Source organism: Cricetulus griseus, chromosome X (genome assembly GCF_003668045.3).
Source record: "Cricetulus griseus strain 17A/GY chromosome X, alternate assembly CriGri-PICRH-1.0, whole genome shotgun sequence".
Lineage (NCBI taxonomy): Eukaryota > Metazoa > Chordata > Mammalia > Rodentia > Cricetidae > Cricetulus > Cricetulus griseus.
The window spans coordinates 69,612,098-69,631,212 of NC_048604.1; the positions used below are offsets into that span (position 1 = coordinate 69,612,098).

The 19,115-nt window shown below is 38.6% G+C and overlaps 1 protein-coding gene across 1 annotated transcript in view; it reads right to left on the reverse strand.

Annotated features, from left to right (window-relative positions):
* Kif4a (kinesin family member 4A) overlaps positions 1-19,115 on the reverse strand; it is a 122,528-nt gene that overhangs the window by 41,875 nt on the left and 61,538 nt on the right. Inside the window, exons 11-13 of the mRNA XM_027431726.2 lie at positions 5,383-5,515; positions 2,908-2,966; positions 2,689-2,803 (exon numbers count right to left, since the gene is read on the reverse strand). Coding sequence (XP_027287527.1) covers positions 2,689-2,803; positions 2,908-2,966; positions 5,383-5,515 — 307 coding nt within the window. The remainder of the gene's footprint in view (positions 1-2,688; positions 2,804-2,907; positions 2,967-5,382; positions 5,516-19,115) is intronic.

A 19,115-nucleotide genomic window follows, 5' to 3' on the forward strand; every position in this document is an offset into this window, starting at 1 on the left:
AGTCATCAGATACTCTAAAACTGGGAACCAAACATGGGTCCTTTGCAAGAGCAATGAGTACTCTTAAACGGTGGCTATCTCTCCAGCTCCTAAATAAAAAAATTATTTGCACTATGTAGTATTGGGTGCCTTGGAACTTGTTACATAGACTAGGTTGGCCTTGAATTCATTGAGATGCAATTGTCTCTGCCTCCCAAGTACTGGGATTAACTCAATAATTTCTTCTTTTCTTTTGGAAATTATTGTAAAATTATACAATTTCTCCCTTCCATTTCCTCCCTCCAAACCCTGCCATATATCCCTCTTTCTCTCTTTCAAATTCATGATCTCTTTTTTCATTGATTATTTATTTGCATATATGTATATGTAGACACATATATATTCCTGTATATAACCTGTTCATTTGTGGGATATTAATACACTGTCTGAGATGTGTTGCTGTGATTGGTGTAATAAAAAGCTGAAGGGCCAATAGCTAGACAGAGAGGATAGTTGGGATTTCTGAGGAGAGAAAGGAAGAGAAGGAATCCAGGCATGCAGCAGGTGACAGGGAGACACTGAAGAGGCTGGACATACAATACAGAGTAGAGGTAACTGATCTACATGGCAGAACATAGATTAATAAAAGTAGGGTAATTTAAGGTAGAAGAGGTAGTGGGACAAGCCTAAGCTAATGGCCAAGCTTTCATAATTAAATAAGAAGTCTCGCTGGGCAGTGGTGACACAGCTGGGCAGTGGTGGCGCATGCCGTTAATCCCAGAGGCCGGCGGATCTCTGTGAGTTCAGCCTGGTCTCCAGAGTGAGTTCCAGGACAGACTCCAAAGCTACAGAGAAACCCTGTCTCGAAAACCAAAAAAATTAATAAGAAGTCTCGGTGTTTTTTGCAGGCTGGCATTACTGACAAGAAAGTACTATTCCACTTCTCAGTCTGCATGTTACTTGTACATATGCTTTCATGGCTAATCATTTGGTATTAGACAAGCAATTGGTGTGCTTTTCCTTGAGCAAGACCATTTCTCCCACTCCAGCATTCCTTAGTTGCCTATAGTTCTTTGTGTAAGGTTGAGTCCTCCTAGGCTTTCTTCAATCCTCATCAAGGAAACTTCTCTCTTGAACAGAGATCATTACAGAAAATTACGACCAATCAAAATGCAGAGTTGTGGAGCCCAATCTCAATGGATTCATTTACAAAACAACTCCTGCATGTAAAGCTCAGGGAACACTGTAAAAGAGGACATGGATAGCTTGTAAGAACCAGAGGATTGGGGAGTTGGCTGTGAGACTATGTCTTCTAGGAATGGAAAAAGCTACGTCCATAAAGTCTCAATAAAGTCTTAAAAATAATTACACAACTTCCAGAAAGGGATTGCAACAACATGCTGCCAAGGAAGGGACAATGAAAACTGGAACAACCAAGAGTTTCACACCAATTAACAACACAAGGATACCACATACACATACCCTTTTCTTTTCACTCTATAAAGCTTCAATCTTTGGGAAGTTATGTGGTGTTTGAGTCCTCCCCACAAGTGCATAAGCTAAAATAATGTCTTTAACCTTAACTGAAGTCACTTACGATTATTTCTTTCTGGCAGTAATACATTTGGTAAGGTTACATTTCTAGAAAGTGGCAGAGCTGGCTCTAAAGCAGAGTATGTCTGGCTCTGGAGCCCAAGTTGTTTATTACTGTGCCCTGTTTCTTAGATAAGTAAACTACACTTTTGATCATAAGTTTTCTATAGCATCTCTCATTGTAAAACATGGTCTAACGTTTTTTTAGAGATATACTTACTTATTTTAGAACTGACCACCATAACCTAATAATACCACATTTTTTCATTTACTCTTTAAATCTCTTGGATGACATTTTTGAGACAGGGTTTCTCTGTGTAACAGCCCTGACTGCCCTGGAACTTGCTCTGTAGACCAGGCTGGCCTCCAACTCTCCCTCTAGAGTGCTAGGATTAAGGGCATGCACCACCACTGTCAGGCTCTCTTGGATGATTTTGTCATAACATACTAAAAACTCTGGAAAAAAACAAACTGGAAAGACCAGAGATATAAAATTCACTGTTCTAGGAGAATATAAACCTCTTTCTAAGAGGCAAGAATTCCCATCAGGTAATTACAAATAAATACATTTATGCTACAGTGTAATAAATTGAATAATGTAAATAGAAAACACCCTAAACATAGACTCTTAAAATAGGACCTCCATCCATAAAACACATCTATAAATCTATAATAAGAGTATTGTTATGTAGTTATGTAGTCTAGACTAGCTTTAAAGTTGTGATGTGCCTGCCTCTGCTGATATATATATATATATATATATATATATATATAGAGAGAGAGAGAGAGAGAGAGAGAGATTTAAAGAGTAAATGAAAAATGTGATATATATATATATATATAGAGAGAGAGAGAGAGAGAGAGAGAGAGAGAGAGAATGAAGCATATCTTAATCTTATATCTACTGTGATGATAGGATTATAGGTCTGCACTGCCACAGTTTGGTATAATACAGAAATATATATGTATATTAATGCTCAGATCATATTCAATGTTTCATGATATCTGCCTTCAAAGAGTTCAGTTTAGCTATTCCAGCAAAAGTTCACAGAATTAGAAATGTGTATATACCTCAATAAATGAATGAAAGTGATAGGCCTATTACAGTACACCTACTTGGCTTACAGACAGCTGAGTAATCACTTGTTGTAGGTTGCAAATTATCTCTATGTTTTCTTTTAACTCCTGGTCTTTCAGCGTCTCCACTAGCTTTTGAAGATCCAATTTACAGCTAAAAATTCAAGCAAAAGAACACAAGGGTTAATCATACCACAAAGGTCAGATTATATATGAAGATGGTTTAAGTTGCTAAGAAATATCTCATTGAAAACTTACGCTGCATGGTGCCTGAGTTCTTCTAGCTTGGCATTCATTTTCTCATTTGCTTGCTCTGTCTGCAACAAAGAGCCAGGAGATCATCAGAGGAAGTACCTGACAGCTTCACCTACTTATGCTCTCTCCTCTACTCTGTGGATGAAAACCTAGGTAGGTAGAAGGTTGTCTCTTTTCCTATAATAGAGGATTTGGTGGGCTTTGGTTATATAGTAGGAATGGTGATTTTAGCATTCATGAAAATTAGTCCTAAAGTTAACATGAGCTACTAAAAATAACAGCTAAGCAGCTGGATTTTATGCTTGCCATGAAGTTCGGGCTATGGGGTATAGTGTAAAGCCTTGATTCTAGAAAGCACTTTGCAACTTGAGGAAAAGCAGTATTTCCAGGCATGTTACTCCCTGCTGTTTCAACGGCCTCCTACACTGAACTTAGACTTTTCAATTTATTTTATCTTTCATATATATGAGTATTCTGCCTGCATTTATGTGTGTATATCTTATGTATGCAGTGGTTGGAGAGGCCTGAACAGAGCCTTGCTGGGATTGGAGTTGCAGAAAGTTGTGAACCACCAGGATCTCTGCAAGAGCAAGTACTCTTAACTGCTGAGCCAACTCTCTGGTCCAGCATTTAGGGAAGCAGTTCTCAACCTGTGGGTCGAAACCCTTTTGAGGGTTGAATGACCCTTTCACAAAGGTTGCATATCAGATATTTACATTAAAATTCATTACAGTAGCAAAATTACAGTTATGAAGTAACAACAAAAGTAAGTTTATGGTTGGGGTCACCATAACGTAAGGAACTGTATTAAAGGGTAGCAACATTAGGAAGGTCAAGAACTATTGCTTTAGAGCATTTAAAAAAACATAAAAGGACCTCATACCAATTTGAGCTGAGAGTCTAAAAAAATTATACTGTCTGATATGGTAGGCTATTTTTAACAAGAGAAAGAAAAAAGTAAGGCACAAGAATAATGTTAGTGAAAAAGAAATGACAGAAGGCATCTATGTTTTAGGAAGAATGATTATTTCAATCACAGAACTCATGAGAACCTGGATAATGCAACAGATTTGGGAAAGACAGTTCTGACAGGATATAAAACAATAAGCTTATCAGGAAGCCATTGTAACAACCTTCGAAAGGTCATATAGGTATGTGACTAGAATAACAAGTATCATCTACTGTGTCAGCCATGCTCACATACATACAAAACATAGCCACTCTGAAGACATAAAATGTGGCACTGAAATAAAAAATAAAACTCTCTTAAATCACACTAGCACCTTTTGCTAGTAGAGGACAATACAATGGCCATAGGATCTGGCCATTTCTAAAGAAAACTCTTAGGAGCTTCCTTCTCCTTAACTACAGAACACTCATGCATGAAGTGTTTATATTACAGAGGTACAATTACATTGTGGTAGAAACTGGCAATAGTTGTACAATTTAAGATTTGAATTGTACTTAGGCTAGTAGGAAAACTGTACTGAGAGAGCCAGTATGCACTAATCTAAGAGGTTAAAATCAGACAGACAAGTAGGATTTCAAAATGGTGTAATCAGTCATGTAGCAAACTATTTATTTGGAAATTAACCATATGGAAAATTAATTCAAATGATTTCCCCAGCTGTTATATTTCACCATGACAGCTGTTAAGATGGGATATGAAATGTGAGAGCATTAGGGGAAGGGAGTGAGATAATTTAGAGTTTAGTAAATATGTGGAATATTCCTTTACTTCAATTCTTGGGACCAGAAAGTGCTTCAAGTTTCAAAATGGTTTTCAGATTTGGGAATATTTGCATATCTGATGAGATATCTCAAGGATAAGACCCAAGTCTAAACATAAAACTCATTATGTTTCTATCACACACATTTTGTAAACATAGTCTGAGAGTGGATATATGTTTAAGACATTGTCTCAAGCAGGCTTCAAACGCACAATGTTGCTGTATATCTGATCCTTAGCCCTCTACATGCTAAGTGCTGGGATGACCGGAGTACATCACCAAACCTTGTTTATGTGCACTGGAGAGTAAACCTGGGCAAACCTGTCATGCAAGAACTCTACTAACTGAACCATTATCTCCCCACTCCAGTTTTATATAGTATTTTCAGTACAATTTCTTCAACTGTTCTTTAATTTTGACCTATCACATAAGGTAAGATGTAGAACTTCCCATGATAGTGACATCATGTCAATGCTAGAAGAGTTCAATTTCAAAGCACTTCTGATTTTGGCTTAGAGATGCTCGCTCAAGCTGCATTGTTGATATAGATTGGGCAGGATTTAAGGTTACACAGGGATTTGATTCTTTCCTTTGGGGCATTTTATGACAAATGTATTTTAAAATGGGATTTGGTGTAGACTCATTGCACCACGCTGTATAAATGTATTTCACAAGAATTATGTTAAATATTTTAGAGATGAAGCTAATAAATGCTCAGAGTGTTGGTGTTTGAATTTTGGGGCCTCACCAAAATGATCCTCTCTAACATCTGGGCTGTCTGACCAGCTGCCTCACTCAGACCACGACTTAATTTTTCATTCTCTTCCACCAGAGACTGATTCTTCTCCATCAAGGACTGTAGATTTTCTGATGGTTCCACACTATAACAAAAGAAAGTAAAATTTTAGAAAAATACGTTTGTTGGCCTGATTAGGGTAAAACTACATTACAAAAGACCAAGGAAAGTGCCCATCCCCTATTTATCCTCCCTGGTTTGCAGTATATGAATGGATAGATAAGAAAAACAACTCAGAACCAGATAAGACTGTAATAAGCACAAATAACTTTTTTGTTTTTGTTTTTTTTTAAACAGGATGTCTCTGTGTAGCTCTGGCTGTCCTGGAACTCATTTTGAAGACCAGGCCGGCCTTAAACTCAGAGATCCACTTTCCTCTGCCTCCTGAGTGCTGGGATTAAAGGCATGCACCACCACTATCTGACTTCATGATTAACTTTTGTCATGAATCATAGTATAGGATTTTTCCATTGGTGTCATGTAGTTTAAAATGGGAAGCCTAAAAATACACATTCTCCCATTCTTCCTACCCTTGACCCCTCATTAAGACTTAAAGGGGCTGAGGAGATGACTCAGTGAATAAATGCTTGCTCTGCAAGCATGAGGACCCAAGTTTGGATCCCCAGCACCCTTGTAAAAAAAAAAAAAGCAAGGCATAGCTGAATGTGGCTATGATTCTAGTGCTGGGAGGCAAAGACAGGTAGACTCTGGATCTCACTGGTAGACAGTCTAGTCAATCAATGAATTCCACATTCAGTGAAAAACACTGTCACAAAAATAAGGTTGAGAGGGGTTGGAGAGATGGCTCAGTGGTTAAGTGAGCATGCTACTCTTGCAAAGGACAGAAGTTTAGACCCCAGAATCTACATCAGGCAACTCACAACCAACTACCTGTAACTCCAGTTCCAGGGAAACCAATTCCCTCCTTCGGTGTCTAGGGCACCAGCACTCACATGCACAAATAAGTAAAAAATAATAAAACTAAGCTGAAAAATAGTGGAGTGCTTATAGAAGAAGGCACCTGATGCTAACCTCTGACCTCCACACATGCATGCATGGGATTTTGTGCTTGTATAAGCTCGAGTATGCACACATGAGCCACTGTATTTGCATGGGTACATGTACTCATGCACGCGCATACATACACACACACACACACACACACACACACAGAGAGAGAGAGAGAGAGAGAGAGAGAGAGAGAGAGAGAGAGAGAGAGACTGAGAGAGAAAAAGTAGTGCTCAGAGAACAGCTGTTCTCAATCTCAGTGAAGGGTATAAATGATTTCAGGAATACAACACATGCCCTCTCACCCAGTTTTAGATCCCCATCAATCTTCGGAGATCTTAACTCTCAGCTTGCTCTTTATCAAAAAGTTAATAGCAAAGCCACACGATAAGGTTTCATACCACACTGTTCACCAAGACTCTTAAGGAATGTTTTAATTCCAAGAATAGTTTCAAAAACAAACTATTAACATGTGTAGCATAATTTTAGAGTGCTCTTTTTATTCCCTTATCATTAAATTAAAAACTTCCATGTGATTCATGTAAACCAAGAAGCTTCAAAGTAATGATACTTTTAATTCAATGTTTTCCTAAAATATTTCTCTATGTGGAGAAATCCCACTTAAGTGAACTGTTCGTTTTTCTAAGAAAAATTTAGTACTTATGAGAAGGCTCTTCACTGTGATTTGAGATTAATGCTGGAATATTTAAACACTACTTGAATACTTCCATAGTACCACATGCTAGGCTCCATAGTAAATATTTATGTATACTAAACATTTCATTCTCACAACAGCCCCATTAAGTAGGTTCTTTTTCGATCCTCATTTCATGGTTGAGGAACCTGAAATACAAAGCCAAGGTCAAAGAACTAGGGGATGATGGTGAAGCTGGGATTTGAAGTCAGCAGTCTAGTTTCAGAGGCCATACCAATTACTGTGCCAGCTGTTCACTGTGAATATGTATTACTCTCATTGGCTAATAAAGAAGTGACTGGCCTATAGCTGGGCAGGAATAGACTGGGTAGGTCAGCCAGACTAGGAGAATTCTGGGATGAAGAAGGGCAGAAATCAGGGAGAGTTTCAAGGAGATGTAGAGGGACCAAGACATGCTGGAGCAGAGGTAAACCATGAGCCACATGGTAATACGTAGACTAATAGAAATAGGCGAATTTAAGTTGTAAGAGCTAGTTAGTAATAAACATGTACTATCAGCAGAGCATTTGTAAGTAAGTCTCTGTGTCAATTATTTGGGAAGTGATGAACTTATACCTATAAATGGCTCACCATCAGGCAATGAAAATCCACATAAAACCCAAGAAAGCTTTAAAAAGGTTCTAAATACACAAAAAAGGAGCTGAACTTGGCTTCCTAATCTCCTGTCTCTCAGGCCAGCCACAATGCAGAGAGTCTCCTAGCTAATGCCTGTGGACTTGAGCTGCCAGCCTGAGCCCTGCCAGTACATCATGAGCTAAGCAGCATGCCGGGTCCCTGCAGTCTCCCACACAGGCTGCCATACACAGAGGCATCTATCAACCACTACCTGTGGGCTTGAGCTGCCTGTAGGGTTTTGCTCAAGCAAACAAAAGATTACCTCTAAACGGGTTACAGTGTGTTTAAAAATATACATAAGCTTAGGAGAGAAAAGAGAAGGTATAAAAAAGTATAAAAGGTATAAAAAGTAAAAAGGTATAAAAAAGAAATAGTTTTAAATAAGTCCTTAAAAAGGGAGCGAAGTAATAAAAAATAAGCCACGTAAAAATGGAAAACACACAGAGAGTCTGGATTCTGTACGTTCTTGTGTGGTCTTTAGATTTTCTGATAATAAAAAAAACAACAGGAGTTAAGACACATTTGATTATGAAAGCTGCTAGATTCAACCTATATATTTAAAAAAATGCCTTGACTTCAAAATTTAAAGGTTATGTTTTTATTTCCAAAGGAAATAAGAAGCTGTGGATTCATTCTAGGTTAAAGAAAACCAGGTTTCATTGGGGAAGATCCCTGAAATCCTGGCTATAAATATAAAAATAAACCTAGAAGAACTACAAGACACATAATGTATATTTTACCTGCTCAAACATAAAACAAGTGACTTGTGCACACCACATATTTCATACTTACAATGTATACGTTACCTTCAAATGCTTATGTATTTTCAGAACAAGGCGAGCAGACACCAATAAAAACAATGGTCCAGATGATCTAACATCTCAGAACACCTCTGTTACAGTCTCCTCAAAATTCTGCATCTAAAACAGCTTCAAGACTGCTGGCTGAGATGGTCCAGCCTTACAAACCAAGCCAAGAGCTACCAATTATCCTGATTTTCTCAAGGCTCCCCAAAGATGTCAACACTCACAAACAACAGAAGTAGTCTAGGGAACAATGCCCACATTCCCCCCAAATGGGCTATTGTGTTTATTATCATTTAAGGAGGACTTGGTGTAACACAAAAAATAAAAGGACCCAGAGACTGATATTGAGGTTCAAGCTTTAAGCTGAAGATCAGAAAAGCAAAGCAGCAGTGTTACTAACTCTCACCTCAAACTCAGCTGAAAGGGCTGATCCTGGCTCCACCAAACCTCAGATTGCTATGCTCTCCTCAATGAGGCTGGAGAATGAATTCCTATCTTCAGCATGGCTGGAGAATGAATCCCTCTTATCTTCAATGTGGCTGGAGAATGAATGCTTCATGCTGAGACCTTGATCCTGTATTATATACCTCCCTAATACTGGGATTAAAGGCATGTGATCCCAGGTGCTGAGATCATCTTTGTGTGTGCTGTTTTTTTTTTTTTTTTTTTGAGACAGGGTTTCCCTGTGACTTTGGAGGCTGTCCTGGAACTAGCTCTTGTAGACCAGGCTAGTCTCGAACTCACAGTGATCCACCTGCCTCTGCCTCCCAAGTGCTGGGATTAAAGGCGTGTGCCACCACGCCCGGCTGTGTGTGCTGTTTATCTTAAGGACTGGATCAATCTTGTATAAATCTGGGTGGTCTAGGACTCAAAGAGTCTACCTCTTAATCCTGAGTCCTAGGGATTAAAGATGTATACAACCACCTCCTAGCTTCTGGCTTCAGGGGTTACAGATGTATATCACCACTGCCTGATCTCTATAGCCTGAGGCCGACTTTGCTTTCTGAATCCTCAGGCAAGCTTTAATAAACCATAAATAATATATCACCACAGGTTGGTTACAAGCTGTTATTGGTAGTAGTCAGGAAAAAAGCTTAACAAAGGAAATTGGATTCAAGGATCTCTTTCTGAAAAGAAAAAGGGAGGGTATAGAAATGGTAGGATAAAAGGGTAGACTATTGAATCTACTTTTAAACTAAAAAAACAACTAATTTCAAAATAGTTTACATTGGTATGGATTTTTGTATACTGATAAAAATTTAAAGTTAACTTTGTTATACTGTATTTTCTACTCTTGTTTGAGGTATTATGTTTATGCAGCTTATTTAAACTGTAATATATAATTAAGAAATATAGACTAATAGTCATCTATAATAGTCAAACTTATAGCCATATTAGGTATGTTTTCAAGGTCACACACAGATATATTTAGATAGATAGGTGGTCTTCAAACACTTCAAAGATCTACAGAATACGGCATTTAAGATGGTTAATAACCTAAGGCTTTTCATGACAGTGATACACGTCAGCTCCTGACAGCACCAATTTACTTCATAAAAGGATGATGGGCACTGAAGAACCTCTGTATGGAGTTTGCCTTTCTTATGGCAAAAGCTAGACATTTGGTGAAAAAAAAACTGCCCTTGCCTTAATTGCTGACACTATACTGTCCAAACTGAATCAACACGATGCAAAAAAAAAAAAAAAAAAAGGCAATTGCCAAACTTTGCCAAGCAAGGTAGGACAGTCCTTCAGAATTCCGTGCTTCTCAGAAGTCTGTCAGATATACTAGGCCTATGTGCCAAAGCTGAATGCCCCAATATTACAGAAGAACCTAAGGTGATTGTCCAGACAGACTGATGTCCCTGCCATTAGGTAACATTTCACCCTTCCGGGGTCTTTGGTGGAGTTGAAGGCTAGATAGTTATAATTATTTTCCTTATTTATGATAAAAAGGTAAATTAGAGGTAAAACTGCAGATTCACCAAGATACATAATTGGCTATTTTCTCTAATTTTGCCAAATACAAATGGACTGGATATTGTAACTGTAATTCTTACTTGATATTTTTTTTTGTTATATGTAGTTTTACTATGTTAAAGTTAAAACCTTCCTTTTAAACTAGACAAAAGGGGGGAAATGCTGTGGAATAATCCTTCTGTATACTGTGAATATGTATTACTCTCATTGGCTAATAAAGAACTAACTGGCCTATGGCTGGGCCTGTGCACTGTGAATATGTATTACTCTCATTAGTTAATAAAGAACTGACTGGCCTATGGCTGGGAAGGAAGTGATTGGATGTGACAGGAGAATTATGGGATGAAGAAATGCAGAGCCAGGAAGAGTTACCAGGAGACACAGAGGGTGCAAGGCATGCTGGAGAACAGTTTGTCTGAAGATCAGAGTGCAGAGCTAAGCCACTAGTCAGTCATACACCTAATCCAATAGTTATCCATAGTAGAAAGGCAGTGGTGGCCACACCTTTAATTTCAGCACTTGGGAGACAGAGGCAGATAGATAGATGTCTATGAGTTCCAGGTCACCCTGGGCTACATGAGAGTGAATCATTCTAAATGAGAAACAGAGCTCACACCTTTGATCCCAGCATTTGGGATGACACACCTTTAATCCTACCACTAGAGAGGAGTATAAGGCAGGAGGAAACAGGAACACTCTATGCAGTCTGAGGTTTGGTGGAGAGCAGTGCAGTCTGGAGATGTAGTCTGAGGACAGGATCACCGCTTCAGTCTGAACATTGGCAGAGGTGAGAAATCTCTAGTGGCTAGCTACTTTGCTTTTCTGATCTTCAGCTTTAACCCAAATATCTGTCTCTGGGTTTTTATTAATAATACCAACTATTATTCATGCTACAGGGAAGGGCTTAAAGGAGTAAAGCAGAAAGTAGGATTTGGACCAGGCAATGACTAGGCAAAAAAGAAAACACACACATAAAAAACAAAAAAGTGTTTCTTATTTCACATGCTATTTACTTGCCAGTGTTAGAATTCAGATTTGCTAGTCAAGTACAAGCAAACACAGAAATAAGAACAAAGTTTCCAGCAACACAGATCCTGAATCAAAAACACACAATCCAAAAACAAAAGATAAAAATACTCACATATGTAAAATATATTTTTTGTAAACAGCCTTCTAGCATGTCTAAAAATACAAATATACTTTCTTGAGAAAAGCATTTTTATAAAATGATGAATGGTGAAGTAAATGATTCATTGTTTCTTGCAGTTTATTAAAGTTAAAATTTTAAAGTTTTATTACATCTATCTATCTATCTATCTATCTATCTATCTATCTATCTATCTATCATCTATCTACCTACCCACCTATTTGTGTATGGGTTGGGAGGATCACACACACACACACACACACACACACACACACACACACACACACACACACGAGAGCACGTGTGCCAAGGTACATATGTGGAGGCTAGAGGATAACTTGCAGGGGTAGCTTGTTTCCTTCTATCCACACAGGTTTCAGGGAGCAAACTGAGGTTGCCAATATTGGCAATAAGAATCTTTACCAGTAGAGCCATCTCATTAGCCCAAATCTATTAAATTTTCAAGCTGAAGTTTTTCTTTATTCTTTCTCTGTCTCTCTGCCTCTGCACCCTCTCCCTCTCTTCCCATGTGTGTGTGTGTGTGTGTGTGTGTGTGTGTGTGTGTGTGTGTGTGTGTGTGTGTGTGTGTGTGTGTGTTATGTTTGGGGGAATTGCAGGAAAGGGGGGTAGGAAAGTTCTTCCTCCTTGTGATCTAGGTAGTCCTTGAACTTATGATTCTCCTGCTGTTTTATGCAGGTGTGCACCAATACATGCAACCACAAATTATTTCTTATAGTATATTCTAAAGAAGTCTGGACTGTGTAGTTTCATTTTCATTTTCATTAAGAACAGGCTTGTGGTAAATGAAAATAAAAAGAAGCTAAGTCATTTGATTTAAAATGAGTATAATAAGGATAGGCCTTTAAGAAGTCCTTTAATAAATGCTAATACACTTTATCTAACAGTCTTAAAATATTACCAGGAAAACCAGACTATTATAACCAAAGAATTTAGAAGACAGACAGAATTGTAGTAGTTTCAGGGAGATGAAATTATGGCAATCTCAAGTTTTATTCTTAATTCCTTTTTAATGTGCCATGATTAGAAACACATCATTTTTAAAATAAAAGAGTAAGAATTCTTTTTTTGTTTTTTTTTCTGCTTCTTGATTTAAAATTAGAAAGAAGATTATTTTACATATCAATCCCAGGTCCCCCCTTCCCTCCCCCTCTGCCCCCCCAACTAACACCCTACCTATCCCATACCCTTTCTGTTCCCCAGGGAGGGTGAGGCCTTCCATAGAGGGTCTTCAGAGTCTGTCATATCCTTTGGTATAGGGCCTAGGCCCATCCCCATGTGTCTAGGCTCAGGGAGTATCCCTCCTTGTGGGATGGGCTCCCAAAGTCCATTCCTATGCTAGGGATAAGTACTGATCCACTACAAGAGGCCCCATAGATTTCTGAGGTCTCCTCACTAACACCCATGTTCATGGAGTCTGGATCAGTTTTCCAGCTATCAGTCTGGGGACCAAGAGCTCTCCCTTGTTCAGGTCAGCTGTTTCTGTTGGTTTCACCAGCCCGGTCTGGACCCCTTTGCTCATCAGTCCTCCTCTGCAACTGGATTCCAGTTCAGTTCAGTGTTTAGCTGTGAGTCAATTTGATGCTGGGGGTTTCCCATTCCCTGGGACAGGTTCTAGAGTAGGGTCTAAGGATAGGCCTGAAGTCTGGCCATCTGGAGGTTTGTCAAGTAGCAATTTAGCACTTTCTACTTCTGAGAGTAGTGACCTTATCTTTGCAAGTGAACTATGCTTTTGAATTATACAACTGATGGGCCACTACAGTGAAGGCAAAAAATGTGTACATTTATCCTTATGTCTCCCTGATTTTCTACCCAGTCCCATATCACCAAGCTGTGCAGTTTCCTGTATGTTCCATGACAAAACCAGATTTAAACAATACATATCCACTAATCCAGCCCTACAGAACGTTCTGGACGGAAAACTCCAACCCAAAGAATTTACCTACAACCAGAAAAACATAGGTAATAGATAATCCCACTTTACCAACAGCCAAAAAAGGAGAGGAAATCCACACACAATTCCACCACAACCACCAATTCCAAAACAAACAAGAATGAACAATCAATGGTCATTAATATCGCTCAATATTAATGGTCTTAACTCATCTATAAAAAGACACAGGCTAACAGAATGGATACAAAGACAGAATCCATCCTTCTGCTACATACAAGAAACACACCTCAACTTCAAAGACAGACTCCTTCAGAGTCAAGGGTTGGGAAAGGATTTTCCAATCAAATGGACCCAAGAAACAAGTGGGGGTAGCAATCCTAATATCTAACAAATTAGACTTTAAACTAAAATCAATCAAAAGAGGTGAAGGAGGTCATTTCATATTCATCACAGGAAAAATCCACCAAGATGAAGTCTCAATTCTGAACAATCTATGCCCCAAATACAAAGGCATCCATGTTCATAAAAGAAACATCACTAAAACTCAAATCACACACAAAACCTCACACACTCATAGTGGGAGACTTCAAACACCCTATTCTCACCACTAGACAGGAATGCCAGACCGAAACTTAATAAACAAAGGAACTAATAGAAGTTATGGCCCATTTGGGTTTAACAGACATCTATAGAATATTCCATCCAAACACAAAAGAATATACCTACTTCTCAGCACCACATGGAACCTTCTCTAAAATCGACCACAAACTTGGCAACATAGCAAACCTCAACAGGTACAAAAAATATTAAAATAACCCCTGTATCTTATTAGACCACCATGCTTTAAAGTTAGAATTCAACAACAAAACACATTGCAGAAAACCTACAAACTCATGGAAATTGAATAATGCCCAAGTGCATCATCCCTGGGTCCAGGAAGAAATAAAAAAAGAAATTAAAGATTTCCTAGAATTCAATGAGAATGAGGACACAACAAACGCAAGTTTATGGGACACTTTGAAAGCAGTGCTAAGAGGAAAGTTCATAGCACTAAGTGCTCATGTGAAGAAACTGGAAAATAGTCACACTAGAGAATTAACAGCACAACTGAAAGCTCTAGAACACAAAGAAGCCAATGCACCCCAGAGGAGTGGATGGCAGGAAATAATCAAATTGAGGGTTGAAATCAATAAAATAGAAACTAGGAAAAACAATACAAAGAATCAAAGTAATGAAGAGTTGGTTCTTCGAAAAAAAATCAACAAGATAGACAAACCTTTATCCAAACTTACCAAATGGCAGAAAGTGAACATGCAAATTAATAAAATCAGAAATGAAAAGGAGGACACAACAACAGACAATGAGGAAATCCAGAGAATCATCAGGTAATAATTTGAAAACCAGTATTCCTCAAAATTTGAAAATCTAAAAGAAATGGACAAGTTTCTGGATAGATTTCACTTACCAAAATTGAATCAAGAACAGATAAGCAATTTAAATAGTCCTATAACCCCTAATGGAATAGAAGCTGTCATCAAAAGTCTCCCAACCAAAAAAGCCCAGGGCCAGATGGCTTCAGTGCAGAATTCTACCAGAAATTCAAAGAACAGATAATACCAATTCTCCTCAAAGTATTCCACACAATAGAAGTAGAAAGGTCACTGTCAAACTCTTTTTACGAGGCTTCAATAACCTTGGTACCCAAGCCACAAAAGACACAACAAAGAAAGAGAACTACAGACCAATATCCGTCATGAACATTGATGCAAAAATACTCAATAAAACACTGGCAAATTGAATCTAAGAACACATCAGAGTAATCATCCACCATGATCAAGTAGGCTTCATCCCAGGGATACAAGGATGGTTCAATATATGAAAATCCATCAATGTAATCCACCATATAAACAGACTGAGAAAGAAAAACCACAAGATCATCTCACTACATGCTGAAAAAGCCTTTGACAAAATCCAACACCCCTTCATGATAAAGGTCCTGAAGAAACCAACCAACCAACCAACCAACCAACCAACCAAATAAATAAATAAATGTCCTGGAGAGATCAGGGATAACAGGAACATACCTAAACATAAAAAAAGCAATATACAGCAAGCCAACAGCCAACATCAAACTAAATGGAGAGAAACTCAACACAATTTCTCTAAAATCAGGGACAAGACAAGGCTGTCTACTCTCTCCATCTCTCTTCAATATTGTCCTTGAATTTCTAGCTAGATCAAAAAGACAACAAAGGGAGATCAAGGGGATAAAAATTGGAAAGGAAGAATTCAAACTCTCACTATTTGCAGATGATATGCTAGTTTACATAAGCAACCCAAAAAACTCTACCAGGGAACTCCTACAGCTGATGAATACCTTCGGCAAAGTGGCAGGATACAAGACTATCCCCCCCCAAAAAAATCAGTAGCCCTCCTATATACAGATGATAAATGCGCTGAGAAAGTACTCACTCATATGTGGATCTGCTTTATGATACATAGTAGTGACCGTGCTTTATCAGAGCTTTTTTAATGATGTTGCTCAGAATGTTTTCCTTCCAGATGATGATTGAAAAGCTAATTAAAAAAAATTGTGCCAGGTACCACAAGAGTAACAGAACTGTGCTGTTTTTCTGGGATTTTGTTTTTTATTTTTTTTTAAATGGAGAGTGCTGGATGTCTCTACAATTTTGTTCAAATGACTGCAGAACCTGGAAAACCTGGAAAAGCTGTTGCTGCTATTGATGCATAACATACTGCCATTATTGGCTCTCTCTCTCTCTCTCTCTCTCTCTCTCTCTATATATATATTATATATATATATATATATATATATATATATTGAATTTTTGGAAACTTTAGCTGTGCTGTCAACTTTGGAAAAGTGTATCCCAGTTTACCGTGTTGAGTTGGCATTGTACAAAATTTAACAGCCATATTGGTCTAGAAATGCTGAACTTAATTTTTTTCCATTTGTACAGGGGTAACGCATGTATTAAATATGTAAGGTCTTAAAAAAAGGGATTTTGAGAGCCCATCCCATGTGAAGGGATGCTCTCTTGACCTGGACACATGGGGAAGGACCTAGGCCTGGCCCAGGATGATGTGGTAGACTTTGGGGAGCCCCATTTGAGGGCCTTACCCTGCCTGGGGAGTGGAGGCAGGATGGCTAGGGGCAGGTGGGATGTTGGGGGAGGAGAGGGAGAGGGAGAAGGGATTGATAAATGAAGCAAGCTTGTTCCTAATTTGAACTAATAAAATAAAATAAAATAAAATAAAAAAAGAAGTCAGAGAAACATCACCCTTTACAACTGCCACAAGCAACATAAAATATCTTGGGGTAACACTAACCAAAGAAGTGAAAGACCTATATTGTAAGAATTTTGAGTCTTTAAAGAAAGAAACTAAAGAAGATACCAGAAGGGCTGGAGAGATGGTTCAGAGGTTAAGAGCACTGACTGTTTTCCAGAGATTCTGAGTTCAATTCCCAGCATGCACATGGTGGCTCACAAGTACCTGCAATGAGATCTGTTACCCTCTTCTGGCCTGCAGGCTGACATGCAGGCAGAACACTGTGTACATAATAAATAAATCTTTTTTAAAAAAAAAGAAGATACCAGAAAATGGAAAGATCTCCCATGCTCTTGGATAGGTAGGAACAACATCATAAAAATAGCAATCTTGCCAAAAGCAATCTACAGATTCAATGCAATCCCCATCAAAATTCCAACACAATTCTTCACAGACCCTGAAAGAGTAATTCTCAATTTTATATGGAAAAACAAGAGACACAGGATAGCTAAAACAATCCTGTACTATAAAGGAACTTCCGGAGGCATGACCATCCCTGACTTCAAGCTCTGTTATAGAGCTATAGTTTTGAAAACAGCTAGGTATTGACACAGACAGGTAGACCAATGGAATCAAATTGAAAACCCTGTTATTAACCCACACTCCTATGAACACCTGATTTTTTACAAAGAAGCTAAAATTATACAATGGAAAAAAGAAAGCTTCTTCAACAAATGATGTTGGCATAACTGGATGCTGGCACGTAGAAGACTGCAGTTAGATCCATATCTATCTATCACCATGCACAAAATCGATCAAAGACCTCAACATAAATCCAGCCACACTGAACATCTTAGAAGAGAAGATAGGTAGTACCCTGGAACAAATTGGTACAGGAGACAGCTTCCTGAACATAACACTAGTAGCACAGACACCGAGATGGATAATTGATAAATGGGACCTCCTGAAACTGAGAAGCTTCTGTAAGGCAAAGGACACAGTCAACAAGACAAATCGGCAGCCTACAGACTGGGAAAAGATATTCACCAACCCCACATCTGACAGAGGACTGATTTCCAAAATATACAAAGGACTCAAGAAGCTAGTCTCCAAAACACCAACTAATCCAATTAAAAATTGGGGTACAGAACTAAATAGACAATTCTCAATAGAGGAATCTAAAATGTCTGAAAGACACCTAAGAAAGTGCTCAACATCCTTAGCCATCAGGGAAATGCAAATCAAAACAACTCTGAGATACCATCCTACACCTGTCAAAATGGCTAAAATCAAAAACACCAATGACAGTTTATACTGGAGAGGATGTGGAGAATGGGGATCACTCCTTCCCTACTGGTGGGAGGGCCAACTTGTACAGCCACTTTGAAAATCAGTATTGTGATTCCTAAGGAAAATGGGAATCAATCCAGCATATACCCAAAAGATGCACATTCATACATCAAGGACCTCTGTTCAACCATGTTCATCATAGCATTATTTGTAATAGTCAGAACCTGGAAGCAACCTAGATGCCCCTCAACTGAAGAATGGATGGAGAAAATGTGGTACATTTACACAATGGAGTACTACTCACCAGGAAGAAAAAAACAATGGAATCTTGAAATTTGCAGGCAAATGGATAGAACTAGAAGAAACCATCATGAGTGAGGTAATCCAGTTGCAAAAAGACAAAAAATGCTATGTACTCACTCATATATGGATTTTATACATGGAGCAGGGGATTGCTAGCCTACAATCTACACCAACAGAGAAGCTAGGAAACATGGAGGACCCTAAGAGGGACACACATAGTCCCCCAGAGAAGGGAAAAGGGACAAGATCTCCTAAGCTATTATGGATCATGGTGGGAGGGGAGAGGGAGTTAGAAGAAAGAGAAGGGGAGAAGGGGAGGGGAGAGGAGAACATGAGGGAGCAGGAAGATCTAGTCAGGGGAGCAATGGAGGATTGCAAGAAAAGGGATACCATCATAGAGGGAGCCATTATAGGTTTAAAGAGGATTCTGACAATAGGGAAATGCCCAGAGACCTACAAAGTTGACCCCAACTAACAATCTAAGCAATAGTCAGGAGGCTACCTTAAAAGCCCTTCTCTGATAATGACATTGATGACTACCTTATATGCCATCCTAGATCCTTCATCCAGTAGCTGATGGAAGCAGACGCAGACACCCACAGCTAAACACTGAGCTGA